Here is a 13,477-nt window from a genome sequence, read left to right as displayed (position 1 = left end):
GCTCTAGGCCTCAGAGGCAGCATAGGCATAACTGTACAAGGGAGAAACAAAACTCTGATTAAAATATTCGAGCAAAGGATTCATTGAGGAGCAGAAGGAAGAAGTCAGATTAGAAAATTGAGCCTTAGGCTCTTAGAGTTAAGGAAGAGTTGAAGGTTTCATGGCTGCTAAAGGGTGATGAGTTCAAATGGGTGTTTTAGAAGATCCAAAGGGAGGTGCTATGTACAATGGATTGGAATCAGAAGCTCTCAAGGCATGATGTTAATACACAATACATTCTCTTTTAATGACTATCATTTTTGAGTATTAAACATATGAGGAACCAAGCTAGTTAAGCTTGGGTTCTCAGATTGGCAGGTGTAATATTAATTGAAGTTAATTTTTGTTAAAGATTTATTTATTTATTTGAGAGAGAGAGTGAGAGCGCATGGTGGAGGGGGGCGGGGGGCAGAGGGAAAGGGAAAGAGAGAATCCCAAGCAGACTCCACACTAGGCATGGAGCCCAACGCGGGGCTCAATCCCAGGACCCTGAGATAACTATCTGAGCGAAAACCAAGAGTTGGATGCTTAACCGACTATGCCACCAAGGCACCCCGATTGAACTTAATTTTTAAAAATTTTTTTCTAGGGGCACCTGGGTGGCTCAGTCATTAAGCGTCTGCCTTCGGCTCAGGTCATGATCCCGGGGTCCTGGGATCCAGCCCCGCATCGGGCTCCCTGCTCAGCGGGAAGCCTGCTTCTCCCTCTCCCACTCCCCCTGCTTGTGTTCCCTCTCTGGCTATCTCTCTCTGTGTCAAATAAATAAATAAAATCTCCTAAAAAAAAATTTTTTTTTCTAATATATGGTTTATGCACAGGAAGCAGTGATCTCTAGGAGTTATCTTGTTTTTTCTAAAAATAACTCATGCCAAATTAGGCTTATTCCTTCTTGTTTGATAAGGTTCCTAGGCAGGCAAATCAAAGAAATACTTTTTTTTTCTTTAAAAATCTTTTTATTTTAAAATAATTTTTAGATTTACAGAACCATTGCAAAGATAATACAGAGTTCCAGTATATTCTTTACTAGCTTCCCTTAAACTTGCTCATTTTTAACTTTAAATAAATAATACAGTTCTCAACAGAACAATAGACAGATATACTTTTGAAACCAATATGTGCATTTCAGCCAAACATTTTACAAAATTTAGCATAGTTTTTTAAATACAAATACATAGCATTATAGAGAAGTGTAGGCCAGCAGGTAGTATGGCTTAGTATAGTTGGTAGGATAAGGAAGCTGTAGATTAATAATACCATATATGAAAAAGACTTACAGACTTTTATTGGACTGTAAATTTCTTAGGAGCCAATATCGTGATGTTACTGATAAGAAAACTTTTTTTGTCTTGTTTAGTGGTCAGGCACCATCCTAGAGGATGGACAGTGACCCAGTAGATAATGTCTAAAGGAGAGTAATGAGAGGGTGAAGGAACCTGAAAACATGTCTCATAATAAATGGTTGAAGGAATTTGAGGCAGTTTGACCTATAAAAGAAAAGAGGCTGAGAAAGGTAGTAGTCCTCAAATATTTGAAGTGCATCCACATGGAAGAAAACAGATTTGCAGTCGCAGCCGAAGAAACCAGGTAGAAATGAGGGATATTATGAAAGAAGAAAGGAACTAGAAATAAAAGGAGCTGGAAATATCCACAGTGACCCTCAGACACTGAGTTGGAGTCACTGGTAGAAGGCCGGCCATGCTGATAAGAAATACTGTCTGTACCGTCCAGTTTGGGGGGTGGGGATTCAGAGGTGCCTTTTGAGACATGTAAGTCCGACATGCTAACACAACTTGCAAGTAGAAATCTCTGTATCTGGCAAAATCAGCAGAAATTTTGGAGGCTGCATCTTGAGAAATCCTGATTTTATCTAAATGACTAAACAGATTAAAAATTAACATATTTAGACCAATAGGGACAAATGAGGCATCATTTCTGTGAACTGGATAATAAATCATGTTTTGATATTTGTAAGCTTCAAGAAGTTTTGAATTCAGGAGATATTAAACACAATTGAATGTTAGTACAAGTCCTGGTCACTCGATTTCAAAGGCACATCTCTTTGGGCAGGGGTCTTGCATGAAGTCCTACCCAGAGTCCCCTGAGAACACACCTCCTCCTACACCGACTGCTCCATCATCTGGATCACAGCACTCAGGGAAAACCACATCAGGATCCCTAGGGAATGGGAGTGCTGGACAAGACTCAGCTAAAACCAAGCAAAGGAAAAGAAAAAAGGTCAGTGATAAGTTTTTTGTTTTTTTTTTTTTCTTTTTTCCGGTGCAGAGTGGATAAAGTTGTTGAGTTTGCTTCAGAGATATGGAAAACGTGCTCTGTTTTTCTCATAATTCAGATTTTTAGAAACAGCCATTTTATGCTTAACCATACTTAATGACTTCTACTCAAACTTTTTTAATAGCTTTCTTCTGGGTAAAGCAAGATACTGATTTTTTTCTAACATTTTATTATAAAAATTTTCAAACATACAAAAATATTAAGAGAATTATAGACTTAACACCATGTATCTGCCATCTAGATTCTACAGTGAACATTGTACTATGTTTGCTGTATTATCTACATATTTATATATTTACATTTGTTATATTGATGCATCTAATTATTCTTTTGTCCATCTGTCAGTCCATCTTTTTTTTTTTTTTGCTGCATTGCAAAGTAAGCTACAGATATTAGTACACTTCTTGGCTTAATACTTCATTATGTATAATTTGTTTATGGTTCTTTTTTTTTAAGCTAAAATTTATACACAGTAAGCCATTCAGTTGTTAAATATCCCATTTGACATGTATTGATACAGGTATAAACTTGATGTTTTCTAAACCCTTCTCAAGATATAAAACATTATCATCAGTTCAGAAAGTTCCTGCATGCCTCTTCCCAGTCATTTCCTGCCACCACAGAGAGGCAATCATTGTCCTGATTTTTTCATCATAGATTAGTTTTTTTCTGTCCTGGAAATCATATAAAGAAAATGTAGTACATACGCTCTTTTGAGTGAAATTTCTTTCACTCAGGATGTTTTTGAAATTTGTTTTTCAGTATAAGTGTAATTTATTCCTCTTTATTGCTGAGTAATGTGCTGTTGTATGAATATATCAATGTATTTATTCTCATTTTGTGGACACCTAGGCTGTTTCCAGTTTTTGAGGTATTCTGAGTAAACCTGTTGTGAGCATTATTATACAAGTCTTCGTGGGCAAATGCCTTCATTTCTCTTAGGTAAATAGCTAGGAATGAAATTACTGAGTCACAGAATATATATGTGTTTAGTTTTTAAAGACACTCCAAGACTTTTTTCCCCCCAAAAAATGTTTGTATCATTTTATACTTCCACCTGCAATATGTGAGAGTTCCAGTTGCTTCACATGTTCATCAACTCTTGTTATTGTTCTTATTTTTAACCATTCTAATGGATATTCAACAGTGACTCATTATACTTTGAGTCTGCATTTCCTTGAAATTTAGTGTATTTATTGACATGGTTAGATATAGTTCAACTATTTTGCTATTTGTTTTCTGCTTGTTCTATTTTTGATTCTCAGTTTTTCTTTCTTGTCTTATTTTGGGTTGTATACTCTTTAAGAAATTCATTTTAATTCATCTACTCATTTCTTAGTGATACCTCTTTGCATCATTTTTTCAGTGGTTATGCTAAGGGTTACAATATATCCTTAAATTTTCAGCGTACTTGGAGTTATTGCACTACTTACATAAAATGTGAGACTCTTATAAGACTGGTGTACTTTACTCTTATCCTTCCTTTATGCTATAGTTGTTATACATCTTATATCTCCACATGTTATAAACCATAATACTACTTATGCCTTAAACAATCAAATGTATCTCAATGAAACTAAGAGAAAAAATAAACTAACATTTACCATCCCTACTGTTGCTCATTTCTCTCTCTCTCTCTTTCTCTTTCTGTGTCTCTCTCTTTTTTATGCTCAGACTTCCTTCTGGTATTACTTTCCTATTTTGCTCTACTAAATTTTGTTTTAGCATTTGTTACAGTGCAGGTTGGCTGGTGATGGTTTCTCCTAATTTTCATATTTCTGAAAATATCCTTTCATTTTTAGAAGATCCGTTCACTGGATGTAGAATTCTGAGTTGGTAGTTTTATTTCAGTACTTTGATGATATTCCCCTGTTTTCTGGCATCCATTGTTTTAATCATATGTCAGGAGTTTGTATTATTGTTTCTGTGTTTGTAATGTGTTATTTTTCTCTGGATGTTTTCAGGATTGTATCTTTATTTTTGGTTTTCAGCAGTTTGACCATGCTGTCCACAGACATGGTTTTCTTTGTATTTGTCCTGCTTAGGGTTCATTGAGGTTCTTAAATATTGGTTTATGTCTTTTGGGGGAAATTTTCAGCAGTTACTTCCTCAGATATTTTTTCTGCTTCATTCACTGTCTCTCCTCCACTTCAAAGACTCCAAGGCATATTTGTTAGTTACTTTGATGTTGTTCCACAGGTACTTATTTAATTTCTCTTTCAATCTTTTCCCTCTGTTCTTCGGGATGCATAAGTTCTATTGATATTTCTTCATGTTCCAGACTCCTCTGTCAGTTCCAATCTGCTACACCCATCCAATAATTTTTTCTTTGTTATATTTTATTTTATAGTTTTATAATTTCCATTTGATTTCTTTTTAGTTTTTGTTTATCTGGTTTTTTTATTTGTCATTTATTACAGGTTTATTTTTTTTTTATCTTCTTGAGCATAGTTATAATAGCTACTTTAAAATCCTTCTTTGATCAATTAATATCTGGATTATTTTAGTCTCCATTGAGTATAAATCATGCTTTCTTTGAGACTTTGTTAGGCTCAGTGGAGACCAAAATAATGCCTCCTCTCTCAGTCAGTTCTTCCCAGTCAATTTTTTATATTGTTGCATGTCTAGTAATTTTGAATTATATCTTGGACATCATGGGTAATATATGGTAGAGATTTTGTGTTCTGTTATATTCCTATGAAGAATTGTTGGTGTTAATAGTGGTTGGGATGTGGGCATGTGTGTTAAGCAGACAGTTTACTATTCTACACTCAATTCTAAATGTCAAACCCAAACTCCTCTTCATTGACAGCAGCTTAGAATCTCTCTTCAGTTCATTTACCTTTAACTGGGTTTCTTGGATTCAGTACCACAGAGAAATAGATTTGGGTAGTTTGTATGGTGAATTGGGGCTCTCCTTCTTTGATTTTGCCCTTTCTTGGTATTTCCTTCCTCACTTTATACCTACTGTGGGTGCCCTATATTTCTCTGGCCTGTATTTCTTAGAGTCTCTAAGCTCATGTGCCCCCTCTCCTGACTGGGACCTGCCCTTCTGCTAAAAGAGTGAAAACAGGAAACTCAGCCACTGCCATTCTCTTCTAAATATAGGCATTCCCCTTTCCAGTTTCTGCATGGTTTTGATCAATCTCTGTCACTTTCATGTTCTTGTTTTTTAATAATTTGTCTAAAGTGATATTATTATCTAAAACTCAGTTGCTACAATAAGAACCATTTGCCATCACAAGTAGCGGAGCCATGCCAAGATATAATTTTATAATGATAGTAAGCAAATTTAAGTTTTAGCCTCATAGCTGGTTTCCTCTTCCGTTTACAAAACAACAGAGCTCTGTGTTTATTTATTAAGGGGAAATCTGAACTAGAAGGAACTTCTGTACTGTAAAGTAGTTTTAAAGAATTTTAGCTATAGGGGCGTCTGGGTGGCTCAGTCATTAAGCGTCTGCCTTCGGCTCAGGTCATGATCCCAGGGTCCCGGGATCGAGCCCCGCATCGGGCTCCCTGCTCGGCGGGAAGCCTGCTTCTCCCTCTCACACTCCCCTTGCTTGTGTTCCCTCTCTCGCTGCCTCTCTCTCTGTCAAATAAATAAATAAAATCTTTAAAAAAAAAAAAAAAAAGAATTTTAGCTATAGTGCTCCAGCTCACTCAGTAAGTAAAACTAGGGTAACAAAGTGTTACCTAAAAGACCTCTTCAGTGGACTTGCTTACTAAGTATGTAAGAAGTTGTAATTAACCTGATACAATTATGCATACATACATAAAAATTTCAAGAATTCTCAAAGACATATAAAGAATTATTTTTTCTCTTAAATATTTAAACATTTCTCTCCTAATCTTGTTGAACACTATTACATTAAAGTTGTTTTATAGCAAAGATTTCCTGAGTAAGTATTAGCTTAGTTCATATCTGAATTTTTGTAAATTCAAAATCAGTGACATCAGAATAACATCCCACTTTAAAGCTATTATTTCTTTATTTATTCATCCACATCTTTCTACAGACTCTTGCTGTGTGTTTATTTACTCCCATACTTCCACTGTGGTGGTAACACGGTACAATTCATTCTACATAAAATAATAAAGCCTCTATATATCAACTATGTGTCCTAGAAGCCAAGAGATCTAATGTATAGCCATATTCCGATACTGTCACTGTAATCTTGGGCAAGTACTTTGTCTTCATTTTCTCATGGTGTGGGTTTGGAACTGTTTAGAAATCTTGCATTCCTTCCAGATTTAATAATGTATGAATCCTTAAATTTAGTGATTCTCTTGTCTTCGCCTAAAGGACTTCTTCTAGTTTTAATTTCCTTAAAGAAAAGAGTTACAGAGTTTTCCAGTTACATAGAACTACAGTTGTAACAATTAACATCTCAATTAAACTTTGAAATGAGAAAATTAACTGCTAAAATTAACTATACTGTGTACTGTAACCTTTGGCCAAAGAATGGCCCACTTTCATCTGAAAAGACATTCTCCATAAAAAAGGAAACTCTGGAAAAGCGATGTGTACAGCATTGAGTAGAAGTAAGACACTTGCCTTGCCAGTCAGATTATATATCAACCTTTGTGGTCAGTGAGTGATAAAAGTATTAGTAATAGTAGTACCAGCCTTTCGTTTGCTCTAATCTGAGATATGTGTTACCCTTTAAGAACGAATGTTTCGAGTTTAACAAAAGATCTAGTCCACCATTATGTGGAAAGAATAAGTGGCAATTATCCAATATTCCAGGTCCTCCTTAAATTTGGATTTCACTGGCAAGAGAAAGGCTGAGAAAGGATAGGACGATTTAACTTGCCAACAATTTTTTTTAAAAAGTCCAGAAAGGTACGAACATTTGTAAGAGATTCAGCAGTGACAGAAGTTTCAGTATAGCTTCCCCGGACCACGGTTTTATTTACCATCTTTCCCATTCTGAGTGTGCCTGTACTTTAGGATATTCTTTATTTTTAAATTTTCAAAAATGAAATCTACATATTTGACAGAATACTGAGTCCTGTTGTCTAAAGAGTGCTGAAATCTCTGCCGAAATAGACTCTCTATTTCCTTGAGTAAAGTACAAGCTGTCTTGTAAAGTTCTTCCTCAGATGTCAGGTCCTCTTCCTCTTGGCTACATTCATACACCAATCTGGTGTTCTTTGATAAATTCTTAGATATGAAATTGGGTCAAAATGGTTGTGCATTTTCATTTGATAAGATTTTGCCAAATTACTATTCATAGAGGTCATACTAGTTATACTCCTACAAGGAATTATGAAAGTGGTAATTGTAGTAATTATCAGAAAAACAAATAATCATTATGTGACTATGACTGACTTCTAGAATACAGTTATAGTAATACACAAACTACTGTTTCTTTCTCTTGATTCTTTAATGTTAATGACTGGCATCTGGTATCCACTGCAGTAGAAAGCAATTATAATTATTACCCCAATTTTACAGATAAGGAAACTGAAGTGCAGAGATATTACATAACTTGACAGAACTGGTAACTGATAGGATCTAGATCAGGTATTTGGGAAACCAGAGCCTGCAAGTGAGCCACGAGACTATCTTGTTCCTATTGAACATTTTAATTTTTTTTTTTTAAATCATGTTACACACCTTTCTTAAGCTGGTATCCATACTCTCTTTACAAATAGTCTTTCTCTTCCTTGTGTCTTTTTGTACTTTCAAACCTGCCTTTTACACATGAGGCAGATTAAAAGAGAAAGGTTTTGTTTTATTTTCTTTTTTCCCTGAGGACACCTAGAAAATTGGGAACCACGTTAAAATGATTGTCTATGACAGCTCCGGTATTATAAATAAATATGTAGCAATTTTATATTTTTCATTTTAAAATTGATGACCCTCCAGTTATTTCAGAAATATGCTCAACAAGCTCCCAAGAAACATTTATAATAATAAATGTTTAAGTGTTTTTTTAAAAACATAGCTTCCTGTGGTTCTGTCTGCAATCCCCCACGACACTTCTCATCTGCACACGAGTGGTTCTATTCTCCTGTACCTTGACGTGCAGGCCTAGGTGAAATATTGTGGGCATAAAAATTGCATTTGGTAGGTCTGCTAGAAAGGGGTCACGGAAAAGTCATCTTTGATTTGTTAACGGAGTCTTTTTTTAAATGTCATATAGGGCAGCAGGGACGTGCATCCTAAAGGGGGGAACATCCATTTTATAAAAGTTTATTTTCATATTTTATACACTGTAGTTCTGTTGTGTGTTTTTGATTTAGTAACAATTTATGTGTTTTTCTGTCACAGAGCACTGCGGCCTGTGGTGTTGAGGCTCACAGCGATGCCATCCAGCCCTGCCACATCAGAGAGGCCGTTCGACGCTACGGCCACAAGATTGGCCCCCTTTCCCCATTCACAGTACGTAATAACAGAGTTATAAAAAGTTATATTTATAATCTGAAAGAATTTTGATTTTCAAGTGGTCAAATGAAGAAGCAGTGGAATTGTTGAAAGCAATTTGTGGTGACTATAATTTTGTTGTATAAAAGTGGCATAATTCCCTTGGGAAATAAAAGTTAGTCATTTTTGTCTCTTTTTGGAAGGACTTTTTTTTCTACAAAATATTATTTTCTTTCAATTACAAATGATGCTTTTTTTTTTTTTTTGCTGGGGCTTATATTTTCTATTTTTCAAAGCTTAGGTTTATAAAACCTTTTTGTCAAATTATATGTCTCCAAATATTGCTAGAAGCACTTTATATTTTAAAATTGGTTAGATTGGCAATACCACTTCTATCAGATGTCCTGCTCCTAAACATACTGAGTTGGAAGAAGAAGAAATGATTTCTTTACTGGCTTTGAAGTAGGCTGAAATGCAGATAGTCTTTCACATCTTCAGATGGTTTTAAAGCTTATAATCAGGGTTTGTTTTTTTTTAAATGGAGAATTAAAGACTTTATATTTCAACAGCCTAAAGAAAGTATGTGTGTGTGTGTGTGTGTGTGTGTGTGTGTGTTTTAATTAAGTGCTCATCTTGTGGCCCTTTCTAAAAAATCTTCATTCGTGTTAATAGAACTTTCTCCAAGTCTTTCATTGTTTATGAGGCATTGGTTTGATTTTCAGAAAGTGAGGTTGGATTTAAGACTGAGGAACAGCAGAATTTACTGTTTGGTTTCTTCATATTCACTTCTGCTTTACTATACTAAAGCAGAGTATATACGTATAACATCATACATATATACATACACACATACATAAGTGCAACAGAGTATGTGTTTTCTCCTGAGAGTGGATTTTACTGTGATCTCTTGATAGAAATCGTGATTTCTTCTACATTAGATCATCTGGTTTTTTTCCTGTTTTTTAGTTAAAGGGAATGCTTTCTTTCCATTCTTTATTTTCAGCAGTTAATTGTATGGATTCTCATTGTGACAGCAAGCATGTATCAGCTTTTTATATATGTCTCCATAAGCTTTTTGTAACGATAACTATTATTCTCACTTTTGTTTAGTATTTAAAATCTGTCTTCTATGAGAACATGATTTCAATACTGCTGATGAAAACAATATATCCTGCATAACTGTTTTTAGACTATTACAATTGAAAAGGCAGAATGAAATAAAGAATCTCTTGTTTTATTTTTTTCTGCACGATAGGTGAGACTACTTTTAGTGATGAGCCAAAAGAAAGATGAAATTTAGAAAAATAGGAGATGATTGGAAGAATTTAAAAACCGAAATTGAAAGAACCGTCTTCTAGCAAAGGATTAAATATATCAAGTCCATATTTAAGAGCCAACTAATGACTAAAAGGTTGAGGCAATGGAGTAGAGAGGGAAGGAAAAGGAGGCAGTGTTGATAATAATCTAGAAGTAATTAAAGAGTAGCAAGGGGAAGCTGGATTTTTGAGAGAGAACCTAAAATGGTAACTAAAATAATAGATAAAATTACATAAAGGAACATGTATCTAATATAAGGGAAAAATCTCCCAGTCATAAAGTCTTTGATATTTCCTCAAAAGGAGGTGGTGGCTCCTTCATATTTCCATGTTTTTTATACTTGACTACACTGGACAGATCACTTAACCATCTTGGTTGATGACATTGTTTATATGTGGGTGTATGTGTATTCATTCCCTCATGTCTAACTGGTACTCTGTTATTCATGTAAGGTTGCTTTGATAATCTAAGATTGTGGTATATGGTCAGAAAATGCACTTGAAACTAAAGTTCAGATACAATTTAAGCTAATTTTTATCTAATAAACATATAACCAATATGATTTTTTAAGTTAATGATTAATTTAAATAGATCTGGAAAAATAGAACAAATAAACCATGACCCAGAATGTTCACTTAGCCACTACCAGAACACAGCAAATGGTAAAAAAAAATCATCAGAGAGGGGCACCCACTCCTCAGAAAGGACCCACCTTGACAGGTCTGCTTCATTACCTAGACCTATACTAATTTGCCCAGCCCGCAGGACTAAAGGTGCCTACTCTATTTTATATCATGATTAATATGATCGGGGAGATACAGTTTCATGGTATACATTACAATACATAAATCTGCCCCTTTTTTAATTGAAGTATCATTGACACACATTAGTTTCAGGCATACAACATAGTGATTCAGCCTCCCTATATATCATGCTCTGCTCACCACAAGTGTAGCTCCCATCTGTCACCATATGACGCTATTATAGTATCATTGACTATATTCCCTATGCTGTACCTTTCATAAGTCTGCCTTTTAAATTAGTTAAAAATTCTTTTTAAAGTGGGAGAGATTTGCAGACTGTATATCTAATAATATGGCCATCCTTCCCTGGCACCCACATACCTTCAACTTTCTCTAAGGAGGTGCTTCTGATGTTGGGGGATGCTGATGTCCAGTTCCCTGATACCCGCTCTGGAGATAATACTTCATGCTGCACTAGGAACTCTTTGCTACCTAGGCTTTGAACTACAGCTCGTAAGAAGAGAGGAGGCCTGTGGACTGCCTCTCTAGTAACCATAGATGGAGACCTAAATTTTCATACAGAAAGGCTGAGCTCAGTTACCTCCAGAATAACATTTCCTGTGTAAACTAAAATACTCATGAACGACTGGTTTATCTATATGAAACATAGAGATTGTCTATGTACCTTGTCATTCCAAATGTAAAGTGCTGGTCTGGTATAGATACAGATGTGACATCTAATTTAGAATATCCAAACTTGATTCGTATGTAGCAATTGCCAATAATTGGAAATGGATTTGGAGAATTAAAATAACAACCAGTAGGTTGCACAATATTTTCGATATTATTTATCAACAATAAACCAGTAAAAATCTGCTTTTAGTGAGTCATCCTTCTGTCTTCCACCATATTATGACTTTCGGCATAATTTTTTTTTTTAAAGATTTATTGATTTATTTGAGAGAGCGAGAATGAGAGAGAGTACATGAGAGGGGGGAGGGTCAGAGGGAGAAGCAGGCTCCTCGCTGAGCAGGGAGCCCGATGCGGGACTCGATCCCGGGACTCCAGGATCATGACCTGAGCTGAAGGCAGTTGCTTAACCAACTGAGCCACCCAGGCGCCCGACTTTTGGCATAATTTTATACAAAATCACAACTTGATCAATTTCAGAACTACAATTCATGGCATAAAGAATTGTGAGTTCTTCGCCTTGGGAATTAGTTGAAATGATAGAAGAAAAGAATGATTGAAGCCCTGTTAGGTGGAGGTGAGAAGAAGAGCACAGGCTCTTTGCACAGAGTAGCTGGGGGCACAGAGAGGAAAGGGGCGGAGAGCCATAACATCAGCTCCCTGCCTGTGAGGACGTGCGTGTGGTGGAGACACTTGTAAACCACCATCTCCACTCAACCAGTTAGAGCAGGGCTGTGTTTAGCATAATGCTTTTAGTTGGTGATTGCTTTCTTTTCTGTGTTCTCGTTCATTCTCCACCCTATGCAGAAAATTAGAGAAAGTATCATACCTAGAGGACTGAAGTAATTTTTCTGATGTTAAGCTATTAATGAGACTAAATGATGGAACCAAGGCCCAGCTCCAGAATGGGCTCCCTAAAGCATACTTTTGCAGTTGTCCCCAGCCCTATATACCTGACTTTCTGTATACACATACTGAAAAACATTTTTAAAAACTAATCTTACTTCTTTACCTATTGTTTATTTTTCCTATAATTCTGACAATCACTTCAGAATCTGTGATTTGTAGTCATTATTTTAGAGTACATATGCATCCTCAGAGGTCCGAAGTGACTTTGACGCTCATCATCTTATGTTGTCCTTGCACTCAGAGTAGCTGGTATTTGCAGAAGTTATATCGTGTGGTGACTGACTGTTGATCCTAGAGCTAAATGACCACGGTTTAGATCCCAACTCTGCCACCTACTAGCTAAGTAGCCTTAAGGAAGTTTCTTAACCTCTCTATGGTTCAGTTTCATTTGTAAAATGGGTGTAATAATAGAACATACCTTATGATAGAATTTAAGGCGCACTGTGAACTTGACATGTGATAAGCTCTTTTTGCTTGTTTTTGTTTCAAATTTTTATTTAAAATCTAGTTAGTTAACATATTGTGTAATACTGGTTTCAGGAATAGAATTTAATGATTCATCACTTACATATAACACCCAGTGCTCAACCCAACAAGTGCCCTCCTTAATTCCCATCACCCATCTAACCCATCTCCCCAGCCACCACCCCTCCAGCAACCGTCAGTTTGTTCTCTATCGTTAACAGTCTGTTTCCTGGTTTGCCTCTCTTTTTTTTTGTCTGTTTTGTTTCTTAAATTCTACACATGAGTGAAATTATATGATATTTGTCTTTCTCTGACTGACTTGTTTCACTTAGCATAATCCACTCTGGCGCTATCCACGTTGTTGCAAATGGCAAGATTTCATTCTTTTTGATGTCTGAGTAATATTCTATTGTGTATATAGACCACATCTTCTTTATCCATTCATCAATCGATCAACATTTGGGCTCTTTCCATAATTTAGCTGTTATTGATGATGCTTCTATAAACATCACAGTGCATGTGTCCCTTGGAATCAGTATTTTTGTATCTATTGGGTAAATACCTAGTAGTGCAATTGCTGGATCATAGGGTACTTCTATTTTTAACTTTTTGAGGAACCTCCATGATGTTTTCCAGAGTGGCTGCACCAGTT

General features: G+C 35.7%; 1 protein-coding gene across 5 annotated transcripts in view; it reads left to right on the top strand.

Annotated features, from left to right (window-relative positions):
- Positions 1–13,477, top strand: part of LOC102728218 (transcription initiation protein SPT3 homolog) — a 118,065-nt gene that overhangs the window by 8,403 nt on the left and 96,185 nt on the right. For all 5 annotated transcript variants that reach the window (XM_081828367.1, XM_081828366.1, XM_081828364.1 and 2 more), the window contains exons 4-5: positions 2,107–2,274; positions 8,609–8,719. In XM_081828367.1, the coding sequence (XP_081684493.1) occupies positions 2,107–2,274; positions 8,609–8,719 (279 nt within the window). The remainder of the gene's footprint in view (positions 1–2,106; positions 2,275–8,608; positions 8,720–13,477) is intronic.

This window comes from Leptonychotes weddellii, chromosome 8 (genome assembly GCF_054177405.1).
Source record: "Leptonychotes weddellii isolate Sample4059 chromosome 8, ASM5417740v2, whole genome shotgun sequence".
In the NCBI taxonomy this organism is placed as follows: domain Eukaryota; kingdom Metazoa; phylum Chordata; class Mammalia; order Carnivora; family Phocidae; genus Leptonychotes; species Leptonychotes weddellii.
This window is presented reverse-complemented; position numbering and strand designations above follow the sequence as displayed.